This window comes from Fusarium venenatum (genome assembly GCF_020744135.1).
Source record: "Fusarium venenatum strain MPI-CAGE-CH-0201 chromosome Unknown EDB82scaffold_1, whole genome shotgun sequence".
In the NCBI taxonomy this organism is placed as follows: domain Eukaryota; kingdom Fungi; phylum Ascomycota; class Sordariomycetes; order Hypocreales; family Nectriaceae; genus Fusarium; species Fusarium venenatum.
Window position 1 is genome coordinate 1846125 of NW_027072129.1, and position 15226 is coordinate 1861350.

The 15226-nt window shown below is 48.1% G+C and overlaps 3 protein-coding genes across 3 annotated transcripts; 2 read left to right on the forward strand and 1 right to left on the reverse strand.

Annotated features, from left to right (window-relative positions):
- Positions 1-5019: 5019 nt before the first annotated feature.
- EDB82DRAFT_549839 (Up-regulated during septation-domain-containing protein) lies at positions 5020-7605 on the forward strand (the record flags this gene model as incomplete). The annotated part of the gene is made up of 3 exons (XM_025731845.2): positions 5020-5474; positions 5541-5847; positions 5906-7605. Exons 1-3 carry the CDS (start codon positions 5394-5396, stop codon positions 7603-7605), a joined length of 2088 nt encoding a protein of 695 aa, XP_025590829.1. The 5' UTR covers positions 5020-5393.
- A 1601-nt stretch (positions 7606-9206) lies between these two features.
- On the reverse strand, positions 9207-13415 carry EDB82DRAFT_483491 (PXA domain-containing protein). Its single transcript, XM_025731844.2, has 2 exons — positions 12725-13415; positions 9207-12656 (listed from the first exon to the last, which is right to left on the reverse strand). Exons 1-2 carry the CDS (start codon positions 13079-13081, stop codon positions 9402-9404), a joined length of 3612 nt encoding a protein of 1203 aa, XP_025590828.2. The 5' UTR covers positions 13082-13415; the 3' UTR covers positions 9207-9401.
- Positions 13416-13576: 161 nt separating this feature from the next.
- Positions 13577-14587, forward strand: EDB82DRAFT_483493 (transcriptional Coactivator p15-domain-containing protein). The gene is made up of 3 exons (XM_025731842.2): positions 13577-13830; positions 13887-13991; positions 14042-14587. The coding sequence occupies exons 1-3, from the start codon at positions 13696-13698 to the stop codon at positions 14255-14257; spliced, it is 456 nt and encodes a 151-aa protein (XP_025590827.1). The 5' UTR covers positions 13577-13695; the 3' UTR covers positions 14258-14587.
- Positions 14588-15226: the final 639 nt, after the last annotated feature.

A 15226-nucleotide genomic window follows, 5' to 3' on the forward strand; every position in this document is an offset into this window, starting at 1 on the left:
CCAGCCCCGGGCTAAATATTCAGCAACGGCATAAGGGTCCAATTTGGACTCGGCGATGTCCTTGGCGCTAACGGCCGGAGCAGGGCTTCAAGGGGAATGCGCACAGAAGCAATTACTGAGAACCGAGCGTGAGTGAGGATCGTCTTTGTTGCCCATGGGCTATTGCTAGCTCAACGAACTAGATCGGAACGTCAGTTCGTTTCCCCTGAACCGAGTGATCAATGCAACTTGAATGGCCAATGGGGTTAGACCAGTCACTGACAGGAACTGACAGGAACTACTATGGCTATGGAACGTGAAATATTATCTAGTAGACGAGGTCATAGTTCATTCAGATATTGTCATCTCCGAGGGCTGACTAGTTTTCTTCCTCGCTTTCTAATACCATGACATAGTAAAACTGAGGCTTTCGGATCTTCTCACAGCCGTGTAATCGAAATAGAGGGAACGTGATTACCCTAGCAGCAGTTGCATTCTGTATCGTTTCTGTATCGCCTCTGTCTTGAGACACAGATCTAGAGAAACCAAATCGACCCTTGAGATTTCTTCTTTGAGAACTTCGAGTCACACAAACGCATTATTGTTTCAGCAAGACTGGGCAAAAAAAGACTCTCCTCGATAGCGGACATTCCGCGTACAACCCATCATGAACGAGACCAAAGTGCGGATGTATTCCCGTAGAGGCATTGACTAATTAGCACTCACTTGCTGGTAGTGAAGAAACCATCCCGTGGTGCTCCCTGTAAGAGATCTTGGCGTTGCTGCAGGAGGCTTGATGGTGAGGGAGCAAATATCACCCCACGAAACCACCAGAGCGCAAGCGAGCCTGGACCAGGCCTGCGGTGACAACGGTAGAACAGACATTTTGGGTACAAGGGGGAATCCAGCCGTTGATTTAATGCAGGGGCCATCCGGTGGAGGCTTGCAGACAATCCCTGGTCTTAGCACGCCAACGTTATCGAAACGTCTTCCACGTTCCAGCTCTGTCAGACCCGAAACCGGCCTCCTCGTGAAGCGGTCTTAGAAAGAGTATGAGAGAGAGAGGCAGGTTAGGGTCGTAGGGTCGCCACGCTGCCAAGCATTTCCGTATGCGTTGCAATGTCAATGTTGTTGTTTTATCCTGGTAGATCTTGACTAAAACACAGCATCAAAGCCTCATGTTTCGTTTGAAACACTCTGTGCTATCTTGAGGACCACTTTCCTGTCATTGGCCATGTTTATTCTCGAGGAAGTGATGTGCATTATTTGCGTGATCACACAGGACAGTTGCAGGTGCGTGTTTCGGTAATCTCGCCATCATCTTCTCTCCTCACGATGTTTGCGCCGCTCGGCCATGTCAGATCAAATGCCGTATTAGCTAAGTCGTCTAGAGTGCACTGGCCACCATATCTGCAACCGAGGTCTTAGACAGAAAAATGAAACTCACTATCTACGGGCTAGATAGTCTCTAACTACAATACGGTTAATGATCCGCATTATCTAGGCTGGTATGTAGGGCTGCACCGCATGTATGTTCCACGTGTTTGTAGCTCCCAACCAAACCTACTGTGCATCCAATACGCCAAGGTACCAAGTCAGGCACCTACACATACATGGACGACGCCACAGAGTAACATCCCCAGAGTATTCCCTCTCATTTGAGGTCTAAGCCAGTGGGAACAAGCAAGTGGCGTCCTTCTAAACCAACTCTTCAAGGTATATCGTCCGGACGTCATATTCCCTGCATCCGGTTGTCAAAATTCCCAACCCTTTGGGTCCTCCATTCCCCATACTATGCACCATATGTCATTTGAACCTTTGTTTCATGTAGAGTGTCTGGACGGCTCTTTGTTTTCTCATTTGCCTCTTTGCTTGGCTTATATCACTAGCAAGCCGGGTGAGACATACAGGATCTCGTAGATTTTATTACCAAGGGTGAGTTAAATCCAAGGGCGAATGTAACAAGGACCTGGACGACGTCGTTGAGCTGTTTTCTGGGCAACGATAATATGAACTCTTGTTTCTTCATATGAGAACTGTGCTGGTCATTTCCAAGTAGTATTTCGATCTGCAACATTGGGTATCCGAGCGAGACACAAATCAAAGATCTTGACTAGTTATCTCCATCATAACGTGATGGCAGGTGATTGCCGGCATGCGACAACTGAAACCCATGCACGCGTTTGCGCTCTGACCAATGCTGATTGTGTGCCGTGTCGAAAAGCATCATCGAATCTGTATCAATAATAGGTAGGTAGTAGTGTAGTGGGCAAACTTCACATCTACAGCAGCAGGTGCCTCCACTGGAAACGCTGGCGTCGAGGAGATGTCAGTCTAGATCTGAGACTTCCTAAAACCACACATTCTAAATGATCCTTGGCCGGGTGCACAGCCCGGACCGACAGCAAGCACGGGATAGTGCAAGGCCCCCCCTGTACGAGTTCTCACACAAGCGAGCTGAGCTACACAGACTGAAAAAGGGACAGTCTTGCAGATCCAGTAGAGGACGTGCTGTCGCCATTCTGTTCTTCATCGTGATGGTGAGGAGACGATGTTACTGCAGCAGCACGTTACAGAGTAGTGGATATAATTCCGTGGTTCAAATCACAGGGCTTATCCAAGAGCGATGAGCTTGCCCATAATGGTAATTATCAGGCCAAAAAAGGTATGCTAAAGATGCAGTTCGGAAATGATGAGTTGTTTCTAGATCAATCTCGAGTGGGAAGGAAAGCTGTGCCATCAAACAGCCAAGAAATATTAGTTGTAACGTTAGGTCCTACTGTCTGATATGGTTAGCCACTTGCTGCGTAGCAGGCAACACTGTGTCTGGTTTGATCCAAAAACCGTCGAGAAAACAACGGATACGAGAGAAACCCCCGACTAGCACTGGGTGCGCTTATGTTTCAAATGGAAAGGGAAGTATAGCCATGTGTTATAGGTAAGGTTATTTGCCTATTCTATTGTCATCGACTGGGGTTGTATGTAAAGTTCAGGTGGGATGGGAAACGAGACGGTAGAAGCAAATAAAAAAACGGTTGTGATTCAAATGACGTCGGAGAAACATCCATGCCTACAGCTTGTAAGAGTCCATTGTTTCGAGACTTGTCGGGGAAATTTCCAACATTAGATCCCTATACAGGTGATAAGCATGAAGAATTCTAGACATTGAGTGGACTGTAAGCCACTGAGGCCCTTCTACCCAACTGCATGTGGCACAGTTTTATTCTTGTATACAAAGTCTTGTAGATCTACGTTTCTTAGTTTCGCAGATCAAGCGTAAACTTTTTAGTTACTTTTCTCTCTTTTTCTTTTCTTTTTCTTGGTCGTTAGTGCCGGGCACATTGCGTTGCACTCGGGTTTCCCCTGAAGTTGATCAGCGATAGTGGACGTCTCCCGACGGGGATAAAATAAACCGCCGTTAGCAGCCCTTGTTAAAGCAAAAAAGAAGTAAGGAGAAAAACGGTACGATGGAGGAAAAAAGCAAATAACAAATTTCTCATGTCGAGCTAACAATGGAATTGTGATATCCGGTCTAGCAAAGTCAAGTCTAATATGACAGATAACGGTCCCTTGGCTATACCTATACTTCGAGTTAGTTAGAGGCGCAGATAACTAACCAGGTCCTTCAATACGAGTAGTAGTGTAGCAGTACAGTACTAGAGGCATATATGTGGCTAATAGAGTGGCAGTATGGAGTACTTTGGCATAAGTTCTTGGCGAGAACGCGAGTCACTGCAAAACTCTCACCGTGGTATTCGTTCTAATCTCACGCATCTACCCGTAGATATTGTTGATCTATACCAGATGCTCTGTAACACACATTGCACGTGAGGCATAGATTATGGAGCTTGAGTTGCAGTTGAGGTTATTTAGAGTTGTGCTTAAGCATGGAGGCATTACTATTGGTCAATGTTCGGTATATTCTGCGAGATTAAAAAAAAAACTCTATCCAGGTTGTTGAATAGGTAGATTACTACTCTAATACTCAATCTGCAGGATCTGCCTCAATCACTTTACTTTCCTGCAATGCAGTCTCCCTTTTGATACTGACTGAAGTAATGTGAGGTAACCCACTGGAACTGATGTGTTTGGTGTGGCGCGCCTCTCTCCTGCGTTATCCCGTTCACTCCTTCCCAAATTTGATACGTCTTGGGAACTGAAACATGGCTTTCACAAGGGAGAGGCTCTGTTTGTCAACGATACGTCCCAATTTGGAAGGCCTGGGGTGCATTGTTTTCCCCTTCCACTTTTCATCTATCACCTGTGTACTACCTGCACTTGCTGCAGTAAGTCGGCCGGCCGGTACCTGCCCACTATCTCTGTACCTATTATTATCTCCTTTTTGTTTAATTCTTTTCTTCTCCATCCTCCACCGTCGGTAATTTTTTCGCCGTTCTGGAAAACATCATCAGTCGTCGCACGAGCCACATCCCTAACGACCATGATTGATGGGAAAGTTCGACATGCTCTAGAAGCGGTTCGCCAAGTACCCACGACTCACCTATTCGCGGGTCTGTCTAGGGTCCCTCATCTCTGTGTCCGTCATGGTGGAGATGCTTCCGTACATAGCTCAACCCCCTGTCCCTGTCCCGGCTCTACCAAAGTCGCAGCCGAGGTTGGGTCCAGGGGGCAGCTTCACCAAGTTCGCGAATTTCGATGCCAAGGGTTCGTCAAGGGGGAACCAAGAGGGATGGCAACCAAGAGCAAAACCCCCCGATGAGGCGTCGACTGAAAAATGTTTTCAGACACACCAGTTGTGATTTGCTATACAAAACGTCTACTAGCTTGCACTGGCCAGGGTGATGTATCCTCCTTTTTGATCCCACCCCGACCCTCGACCCTGGTGCACGACGTTTGGACCGTCTGTTCCTCGCATGGAGCTTGGACCACGGGTCGCACATATGTGTACTTTGACTTGTCATCAACCTCGCCTTGACATCTGTGCCGTGCCTGAGAACTCTTCGTGACCACGCTTATCTCGGGTCCATATCAAAGTTCTCCATGATCTTAAGTCTTGGGGCGTGACAACATACCGTTCAAGCGGGGCGTCAGGGCCTGTTCTTTACTAGGATGCGAGGCCAGGGCTCAGGGCCTGACATTCCGTCATGGGTCATAGACAAGGGCCCCGACTGAGGCTGTCCGGTAGCCATGTCCAACTATGTACAAACGGGTAGAGCTAACCGGAGAGCTCACATCTTGGCGCAAAAAGCAACGACGGGGATCCCCTTCACAACTAATGGTTATATACCATCGATCCCAGGAATCCGAAACACTTAAACCGGTCCAATATTCGTTAATTTCATGCTATGCCGCTTCGATTTTGACGTTAGTGGTATCATCAGCCGTGGCAATTTATTTCTGACACCAACCTATTTCCCTTTGGAGCTGCCTGGCTGCAGTATTGTTTCGATCCAATGGCCCATATTGCCAAGTGCCTCGTCGATATCGACACCACCTATATAACCAACAAGACCTCGCATCTATTCAGTGATTTGGTATGTATATATTCTTTTCAATTCCAATACCTTGTTTCAAGAAACTTACCAAAGCTGTTTTCTCAGAAAACATCCCCAAACCCCCAGAACGAGAAGCCATTCACCTGGAGAATGCAACAATCAGATTCTTCGAAGAAGTATCAGCTTTTTCCGAAGGAGAAGAGACTGCCAGTCCTCAACAGCAACAAAGGCATAGACTCCGAGAAAGCTACCATGGCACCTGCAGCGTCGTCAAACGAAAAGACGGACTTTCAAACAGGACTCAATGGCTTGAAGAAGCGACTCAATCAACACAGTCTGGCTCGACGACGCAAGATCAGTGTGCCTGAGGTTGGACCCATGACGACAGTTCAGGAAATGCCCATGGACTCTCGTAAGTATCATTGTCTAGGATTTACTTGATTGCCTGTATCAAATTAACAATTTTGCAGCAACAATTCCTGGCCGCCCACCTTTCCACGAGCGTTCAATCAGCGCGCCTGGTAACTCCTGCAGAGACTACAGCTTCACAGACACGTTTCTTTTTGCTTCAAGTGATGATGAAGGCCCTGATCCCCAATTGTCCAAGAAGGTGAAAGCTGAGCCGATTTCACGAACCGCAACCCCTACTTCACCAAGGCACCTGGCTCCCCTGGTCATCCCTAGACATGGAGGACAGTCACCTTTACTTCGCCGTCAACAGTCTCTCAACTGCTTCCCAGTAGGAAACGAGCCTATTCGACAGGGTCGCAGTAACGGATCGTCACCTCAAAGCCGCTGCGCTTTCACCCCAACTTCCTCTATGCCTGACCTTACAACGCCCAGGTCAGCAACCACAGGTTCCATAACACCCACTCCAGTCTCTGCACCACTTACCGAGACTCGAACCGAATCCCCGCAACTTTCTGATGGACGTTATACACCCCCCATCGCTTCCAACGAATCCGTTCGTGGGGGTCATCGAAGGGGTGGCTCTGAATCATCAGTCATGATGGATAGAGGCCGCCCTCGTAAGAGGCGTGACCCGCGCACTACCAACGGACAGATTATCCAAAGACCCGAGTCGAAGAGGGGTCAAAGCACAGAGAAGACGGCCTTTGAACAGCTTCCTGTTGGTGTAAAACACACAGATGCTTCAAGGGAACTTAGACAGCCTGAGCTTGCTTTACTCCAGAAGCAGGCATATGAACAAGTGAGCCGGTTCGAGGTCCTGAGGGCAGAGGACGTCGAGGCACTCTCCAAGGAGCTTCGCCATCTGGATGAAAAGACGGAATACCTCCGCCGTACTTATACAGCTCTTCGATCAGGCCGCAAAAACCTCCACTCTCGTATCTGCCAGTACCTGCGTTCACCACGTGTTGCCAAGTTCAGCAACGAGTCAATGTTGAAGCAAGAAGAGGCACTCACTGAACTGGATGCTTCGATCGACGACTGGGTGAACAAGCTGGAACAAGCCGAGAACCGACGTACTCGCGTTCGGCAGAAGCTGCTCGAGCATCTTGCTGCAGCTGCTTGCCTTCCTATCTGGGGATCAACTCTGATACAAGAGCCTCAGATGACTGGAACTTCTGCTTCTGGCATCAATTACATCTCGACACCTCCCCGAAGCCCTTCTAAGGAGTCGCCCATCTCGCCTCACAATACGAGTAGCTCACCCTCCCCCCATCGCGCTATGGCTCAAGTACCTAGCACGATTGTGGAACAGCCCGTCATTGAAGAACAGGCTATGAAGGAGAGTGACGATCGGGCTATGAGTCCTACATCTTTGAAGCGAAGTGATGTGGAAAGCATCCGCATCTATGCTGGCGACGATGTGTACTCTCTGTTGGCTGATGTTGAAGACGAAATCACCAAAATGAGCAAGCAAGTGGTGCGCGAACCCACCCCTCCTACCGATGCCAAAGAAACGAACCGCATCGCAGTCCACCGTCAAAGGAGTCACGAGCTTCTGAACGGATTGTCTACAGAAAATCATTCGACGAAAAGGCGGGATGTCTCTGAGGGCAGAGCAGTATCTCCCCTTGCAACTTCACCCACGCCTGTAACAACGACGAACACGACTACCACTACTACCACTACTACCAGCGCCGAGCAGAATGTACCACCAGCAGATGGCCTGCCTCTGCTCGCAAATGTTGTCTATCGCCCCTGATGAATTTTAACTTATCTCATAACTGTTACAACGGGCCCGCCAAAAACTGTATCGCATTTCCAACGATTCACGGCCAATACTTTACAATCTCTTGATACCCACACGGCATTTTCTATCTGTATCTGCATATTTGCGCTTTTCAGCGTCTACTCATGACAGTTCACGGCTGCCACAGCATTAACATTTCCTTATTATATCATGTATCATCATTTGGGAGGTCCTTTTGTCAATTTTTATTTGTTCTTTTTCTTCTGACTGGATTCACTACTGCATACTGCATACTCTTCTTCGCCTTCGGCATCTAGATGATGGTCATCTTTTGTTACTTAGCCTAGAGCCTTTCTTTTCATAATAATATTCATCTTGGTATGCTTTCGGTCAACCAAGCCACCATTTCAAAAGCGCACTATTCCAACATGAATTTGCCTTGCATATCGTGACGTTTCAAGTTGCTGAGGTTACCACAAGGCATGTAACGTCTTGGCGAGTAATCAAGTTGGCGATGCCACTGGATGGAGATACGGACAGGGACTCAAAACTTGAGGGGTCATGCCCATGTCTGCATATTCATATTCTCCTGCCATGCGTCGATTGATGCTCTCCTTGCTGACAAAGTGCCGAGTTTAGGGCCTCAACCTGCAGGATCGCATACTCGTCTGAAATGAGATGTGATGAGGAACATATCAAACATGACCAACTGGTGGGATTCGTATAAGCAAGCTCCAAAAGCAATGAATATGACAAAGTAAAATTAACCACACCAAGTATACCGGAACACAGGAGATCTGGTTTTGAGATCTCCTACCATCTCGGATCCTGCCATTTCGGATCAATGGCTTGTAGTTCGTTTTCTAATCGCAGTCCCCGCCAGAGCATTACAACCTTGTGTTACACTACGTTGAAGACTACTTTGCAGTCGATGCATTCTTGTTACATCGCCCCTCTCCCGTGCATGTCGTTCATCCGAACCCTAATTCCCTGTTGAAGTCCCCTCTCTTTTCCCACGTGCAGCCGAAGGTAGTGGTCAAGTGTTCAGAATAATAATCATACGACACCGCTGATCCTGCCACCTACCTTTTTCATCATATGTATGCATGCACCAAATCGGTCAATACTACGTGACTTTTCATCTGTACTCTGCATTACCTAACATGAGTGCCCTCGTCGTTCTCGCGTCCAGGACTGCAGTGGAGAAATGCAATTCGGAAATTAGAAAAGGACCACTATGTATGCATGTATGCGAGGCCAGAAAAACAAGGACTTTGGTCTATCGTGTAAGTCATACATATGTGGACCCTGGTAGTAGTTGACGTGATTCCTGGAAGCCGAATTCTCCGCGGTAACTTACTTTTTATTTTCAGGTTTTCTTTCTTTGAATGCATTGACGACGCTCTGATGAGGGGCCTGATTTTACCCCAGCCTTGTAGTTGCTCGGGGTTGAGATGGGACGAAATGACAGATCGTGCGTGACCCAAAGTTGGCCCGGCATGCTTGCTTGTTCGTGTTATAGTGTTCAATATTAATTAATGATAATGATAGAGACCATCGAGGTCTTCTTGACGTATCGTATCCATCTACTATGCATGATATACCACCAAACCACAGCTGCACCTTGAAAATTCCCTTTGCTCCAGTCCGTTGGCGTTGCCATAGGTCGTTTCCTTCAAAAAAAAAAAAAAAAAAAATACTCGTACCAGAAATTCCCTTGCGCTTCGTGAGATAAGCCAGCCCCCGCGAATACACCAAACACCAAATTCATACCATCCATCACATTATGTATAATCGTACCGATTCTTTTAGTGTGTCACGATTCGGACAACTTGAAGAATCAGACCAAAGAGGAGTCCTCTTGCGACTTCCTCGATTTGAAGACAATCAAAAACTCTGCCAAGTGCTTCACCTGTCGCGGCTTGGCCCATCACACCCATCAAAGCAGCTGGGAGACCGCTCTGGATGAGGAGTCGACGAGCCTTGATGCGAAGCTGTTCCTTCTCATCGGCAGTTGGCTCGGCTGGCCAAGCAGCAAGTTCCTGCTCTGTTGGCATCATGTTCTCGCGGACCTTGCGCAGTTGCCCCGCAATACCCGAATCGGACGTATTGGCGTCGATGACGGACTTTTGGATCAGTGACTGCACTGTCAAAAGTGACGGGTTACCTGGACGGAGGAGAAATGATTTGGCAGCAGTTAACAAAGTACGACGGATGTTCCACGCCGAAGAAAGCGTGTACATCTCGTTGATCACAGCAAATAGAAGCTCTACTGCCACACGAGTTTCAGGCTCTGAAAGTGCGGTGAATTGCTTAGCAGGCTTTAGAGACGCCCTCTTGCCGCTTGTGACCGAAGGAGGAGGCGTGGGAATCTCTTGAGATGTTTTACGCTCCTGTGGCTGACCCTTGGCACTACTACACTGCGTGTCGGTGTGGTTTTCGGGCAGACCGTAGTCGTCGGCGATCTGATCGGGTGGAGGCGGGAGCTTACTAAAATCGAGGCTCAATGCGGAAGGAGATCGTAGTTGCGCAAGGCTGGGCGCACGACTGTGTTCCCGACTAGGAAGAGCACTCGCCGATGCTGAGCCCGACTCCTTACGTTCAGAGCGACTTGTTCGACCGTCTGCATCTGACTCGCTCTGTGACTGGTAGCTTGGGCGACGTTCCATAGGAGGCATCTTCCCTGGCTGTAGCGATACAATAGACGAGCGCTGGCTGTCCATGCTATCTCGAGCTGAGCGAACGGGAGATCGCGCGCCGCTAAGCTGAGTAGGAGGGGTTGAGATGGAAAGACGACTTGAGTTGGCCGTCAGATCTACTGACTGAGTAGACTTTCTGCTGAGGCCAGAAAATGTGTTGCCAAAAACTCCTGTAACGCCTCCAACGAAACTCTTGCCGCCCTCGACAGCACCCTTGGGCGCCGTGGTAAGCGCGTCCAGCATGCCTTTACCCATTGACTCCCAGCCAAAGCCTGCTTTAGATTCACTATGCGTGTGTCCCTTTGACTTTTCCAAGAATCGCTTCATTCCCTCGCTTTCGGCCAAGCTCTGATACCAACAAGCGTCCCGAAGATACCTCTCTAGCTCACCGCGAAGAGACTCGCGAGTATGAAGCTTCCAGTCGGGCAAGTCCTTGTGAAGTTCAGTGAAAGCAGTTGCCCCAGAGATCGTGGCAATTCGCCTAAGAATCTCATGCAGTGTCTCAAAATCAGCATATCGCCTGACAATCATCCACCCGGGGTACGCAGTCACAGAAGGCTCAACCTGTACCCAGTAGTCCCAGTTAGGCTTGTTGCGAATGCGGGTTGCTTCACCAGGAGTGTCATCGTGAAGGGTGAGGGCCGCGTTGTGGAGAGTCAGCGGTGCTTTCCTAGGAGCCTCCTCCTCTCCTTCGTCTACCACTTGCCCAGGAGGCACAATTTGGTCGAAACTGGTGAAGCGAGTGCCATCCGACCGGCGGGGAGACGACTCGGGACTTGAAGAGTCCATTGGTGATCGAGGAGTAAGGGGAGTCTGGGAAGAGAACCCTTCTGGCGATGCAACTTCTGAGGCACCTGACAATCTCTTCTCGTCTTTGGTGATATGTGTGTTTGACTCTTGCATAGAAGCCATCGAGGCGCGCTTTTGTCGGACTTCTTCTTGAGCAATCAACTCGTTCATGCGCTTCATTTCTTGCATCGCTTCATCCATCTCTTCCTCTGCCTTACTTAACTTTTTCTTGTGGCCAAGGGGTTCTTTGCGCCGAGCCCGTTCATTCTCTAGTGAACTACGTCCAGGCTTAGCAATACCAATATTTCCCACGTTGCCATCCAGGTCAGCAAAAACATTGGTTGCTGCTATACTCGGCTCAGGTGCGCGTTTCATGCCAACATCAATTGCCTGGTTGAGGTCGGGTTCACCGGCCTCCAGCAGATATACAATCCATCCATTGATCCAGTCAGCTTGACTGCAAGTGTGCAGCGTGTTCTCAAGGACTGAGTTTGCGAGGATTTCCCGCAGGAAGACACGGGCAGGGTCACAATTATACGAGTTTCGATCCAGAAACCCTAGAAGGTCCTCGGCAACCATTTTGAATTTCGAGGCCTGTTGACGTTGGTTCACAAGATTGGCCAAGTGGCAGTCGGGGTTCGCTGCCAGATAATTGTAAATGGCATCTGCAGCGGTCATGCTACTGTCCGGAGGGAGCTCGGAAAAGGCGGACGCAAGCTCAGACATGAAGACGATTATAATAGAGGATGAGTTGGTAAGAAGATCGAGGAATGTATCGGCGGGGCGTTTTCGGCTGAGGTGGTTCGAGACGGACAGGACGTAAGATGTGAGCGTCTTACGGCAAGCCAAAGGAAAAGAATGGTCCGCAGGAACAATCGGGTTGTACCACCATTTCACATAATCCTTGATGATGGCATCGATGAGTCCTCCGAGAGCCTCGCGGGTCTCTGGTCGAAATTCATCAAAGTTCTTCATGGTAGGCTCATCATCATCACTGCTGTCCTCTCGCTTCTCGGCAACTTGGTTGTTCTTGGCCTCCAATAGTCGGTCTATAACGTCGATGCCTCGCTCTCCTCGTACCATCTTGGCAAGTTCGGGATTCCTAGCTTCCCATGATATGAACCCGGCCACTCCGCCGAATGCGCCAATGAGTACGAGTCCTAAACGTCCCATAGTAATATATGTGAAGGCAGCAAACCCGACGGCGACTCCAGCAAGGGAGCCGGGGGTCGCCGTAGCGAAGAAATGGATGACCTTTGTGATTGGGGTTTCATCTTCGACCGTCGTCTTCGTCTTGGTTGTGTGATTATCTGTAGAATTCGTAAGGGGTTTATCGAGTGTCATTTTGTCGTTTGTTGTTGTTGCCGTGGTGGAGCTGTCAGCAAGACCATTTATGTTCGGTAGCGTATCTGTTGAAGGCGGCTCCTGGTCTTGTGGGTGTGAAAGTGCAGGTATCGGAGCGCCATTGAGCTCTATAGCCTTTGGTTTGGGCGGTGTCGTAAGGGAGGCACCTGATTGAGGCGCATCTTGGTCTTGGAATGCTGTTGAACTCATCGGGAATGGCGAGCTTTCTCGGTAAGTTTTCCTTGGTACGCAAACCAAATATTAATCAACGGCTGGAGCTGACTCCCTAACGAATGAAGGAAGCGAAAGCAAAGAGGTTTCTTGTAAGCATAGCAATGTAAAAATGAGGAGAAAGACAAGAACAAAGTTGCGGGCGAGAGGGGACAAAGAGAATGAATAGGAGAAATGAGGCGGGCTGAAAAAAGAATTAAATGCAGAAACCGTGGAAGGTTTGAAATTTGTCTGGAACGCTGGTGGGAAATGGATGTCGCCGAACAGCCGCAGGTGCAAGTACAGGTATTACACTTGGTGTCGCGTGTGTCGTGGGGACTTGGCTCTAAATTAGCGACCGCTGGAATTGCTTGTCTGTCAAACTTCAGGGGTGCAACCCCTAAACCCCAGAGGTCAACAAGGCCAACTGCCCCAGGCTTTTTCATGCTGGCGCTGTCCGCGTCACAAATAGTGGGCTTCGTCTGCCATGATGAACTAAAAACGGCATCGATATCGTTGTTAGCCCCTGATTAAACTCCACCAGGAAACACGGCATCCAATCCTTATTGCTGGTTGTCTTGTTTCGTTTGATTAGCCCTGCCAGGTTTAAATACCCTAGGTAGCCTTGACGCGATCGTTCGATCTCCATAAAGTCTGTTGAGAAGTCAAGATGTAGACCCGCTGAGTGAAACAAATCTGCAAATGAGGCAGCTAGCACTAGTACTCTGTAGTGAACTGTAGATGGAACAAGGGAGCGAGAAATTACCTAGTACAAGATCTATTGAAGGAACGAAACATGAAACTATTCGTGTAAAAGGACTCCAAGTCATTCCATTGGCTGGATACGAATTCAACGAATCTGACGTGATGCATCACGTGCCTTGGTGTCACATTCAATCGTTCCCGCGTACCTTCCCTATCACACGCGTCTCACTACAGCAGGGTTTAATGGTTGTCAACTTGAACCTAAACTGAATAAGCCAATGTTTTGATAACTTTTTGATTCCTATTCAATTTGTACATATATTCGTTCACATCACTAAATTTTCGATTCACCACCATGGCTCGATACGCTTCTGCCAAGAAACGCGCCGCCGACTCTGATAGTGAGCCTGAGGTCGCGACTAAGAGAGTCAAGAATGCGGTGCCTGTCGCATCCGATGGCAAAGATGACGATGGAAACCCTTTCTGGGAGGTACGCGACTGAGATTAACTATTCATCTGGTCCACGTGCTAAGTTATGTTTATTAGCTATCCAACAAGCGCCGTGTTGGAGTGTCAGAATTCAGTAACAAGACGTTTGTCAACATCCGAGAGTACTATGAGAAGGATGGCAAGGCTTTGCCCGGCAAAAAGGTGCGTCGATATCTAATCATGCCGTACATCTTATTGATGGTTTCAAATAGGGTATCTCGCTCAGCATTGAGCAGTACAACGCTTTCCTGAAGGCCGTACCGCGTATCAATGCTGCGTTACGCGCCAAGGGTCTCGTTGTTGAAGGTGATGAGGAACTTGACACTGCTATGGAGGTCGACACCAAGGTCAAGGACTCCAAGGTCAAGAGGGAACAAAAGAAGTCACCAAAGGCCAACATTGAGACTACCAGCGAGGAGGAGGACTAAAGATGCATGCGTTATTCTTTCATGGCACGCTCGACGGTTTCGATTCGAGCATGGAGTCAGGAGTCATGGGTTAAAACCCCTGGAAAATATTGAATTGTGTTAATGGTACCATCTTTGAGATGAATATCAAGATTCTAGATGTAATATCTCTGGGATCAATGAATGAAAAATACGAAATGGATTTTTATCTCTTATGAGATTTGTTGGGGTCAATGATAGGTGTCGAAGTTGTGGGCCAGAGGCTCAGAAAGTGTGGTGACAAACAGTACAGCAAATAAGAAATAAGAAGCAAACAGCACGGTTTCAAATTTAGTCTATTTTAACTTTACATCTTTATTTCAGGAACCAGTGCACGGAACTGAGCGTAATGGGGTTGTCTTTATGATACGGTGATAGTTATGGGCCTCTTTATCTGCAGCACTGTTTTGACGACCTGAAACATGCCTGTGAAGGAAAATACGAAGACATTTGTAGATCAGCAAAGCTTAATAGTCAATGTATACAACAACGATACACAAGTCAACTTCCTATTTATATCATGATAGCAGCTAAGCAGGCACGGAATCGTAGTTTTTACCATCTTTTCCATCGATGTGACATCCTGATCCATGCTTCGCCTGGTCATCATTTACTTGTCTGTTATTCGAATTGCCAGACCAATGATATTCTTTCCTCAGGCCTAGAAGAGTATATTATATTAAGAAAGAACCTCTGATATATAAACGTTATGAAAGAATTGGAACAACTGCAAGATAAAGGTTTATTGGTTAAAGAACCAACTGGGCGGTTGTGGAAGCTTGGCAAAAATCTATCATTTTCTGCAGATCAAACACCTGTCATCTGCAACGTCGTAACTCGAGTTTCACATCTCCGCCAAGGGGCGGGTAGACGCGCAAGCCTTATTCCCGATAAGCTAAGGCTCGACCAGACCTCACCATCATAGTCTATTCACTGTACTATTGCTAACTT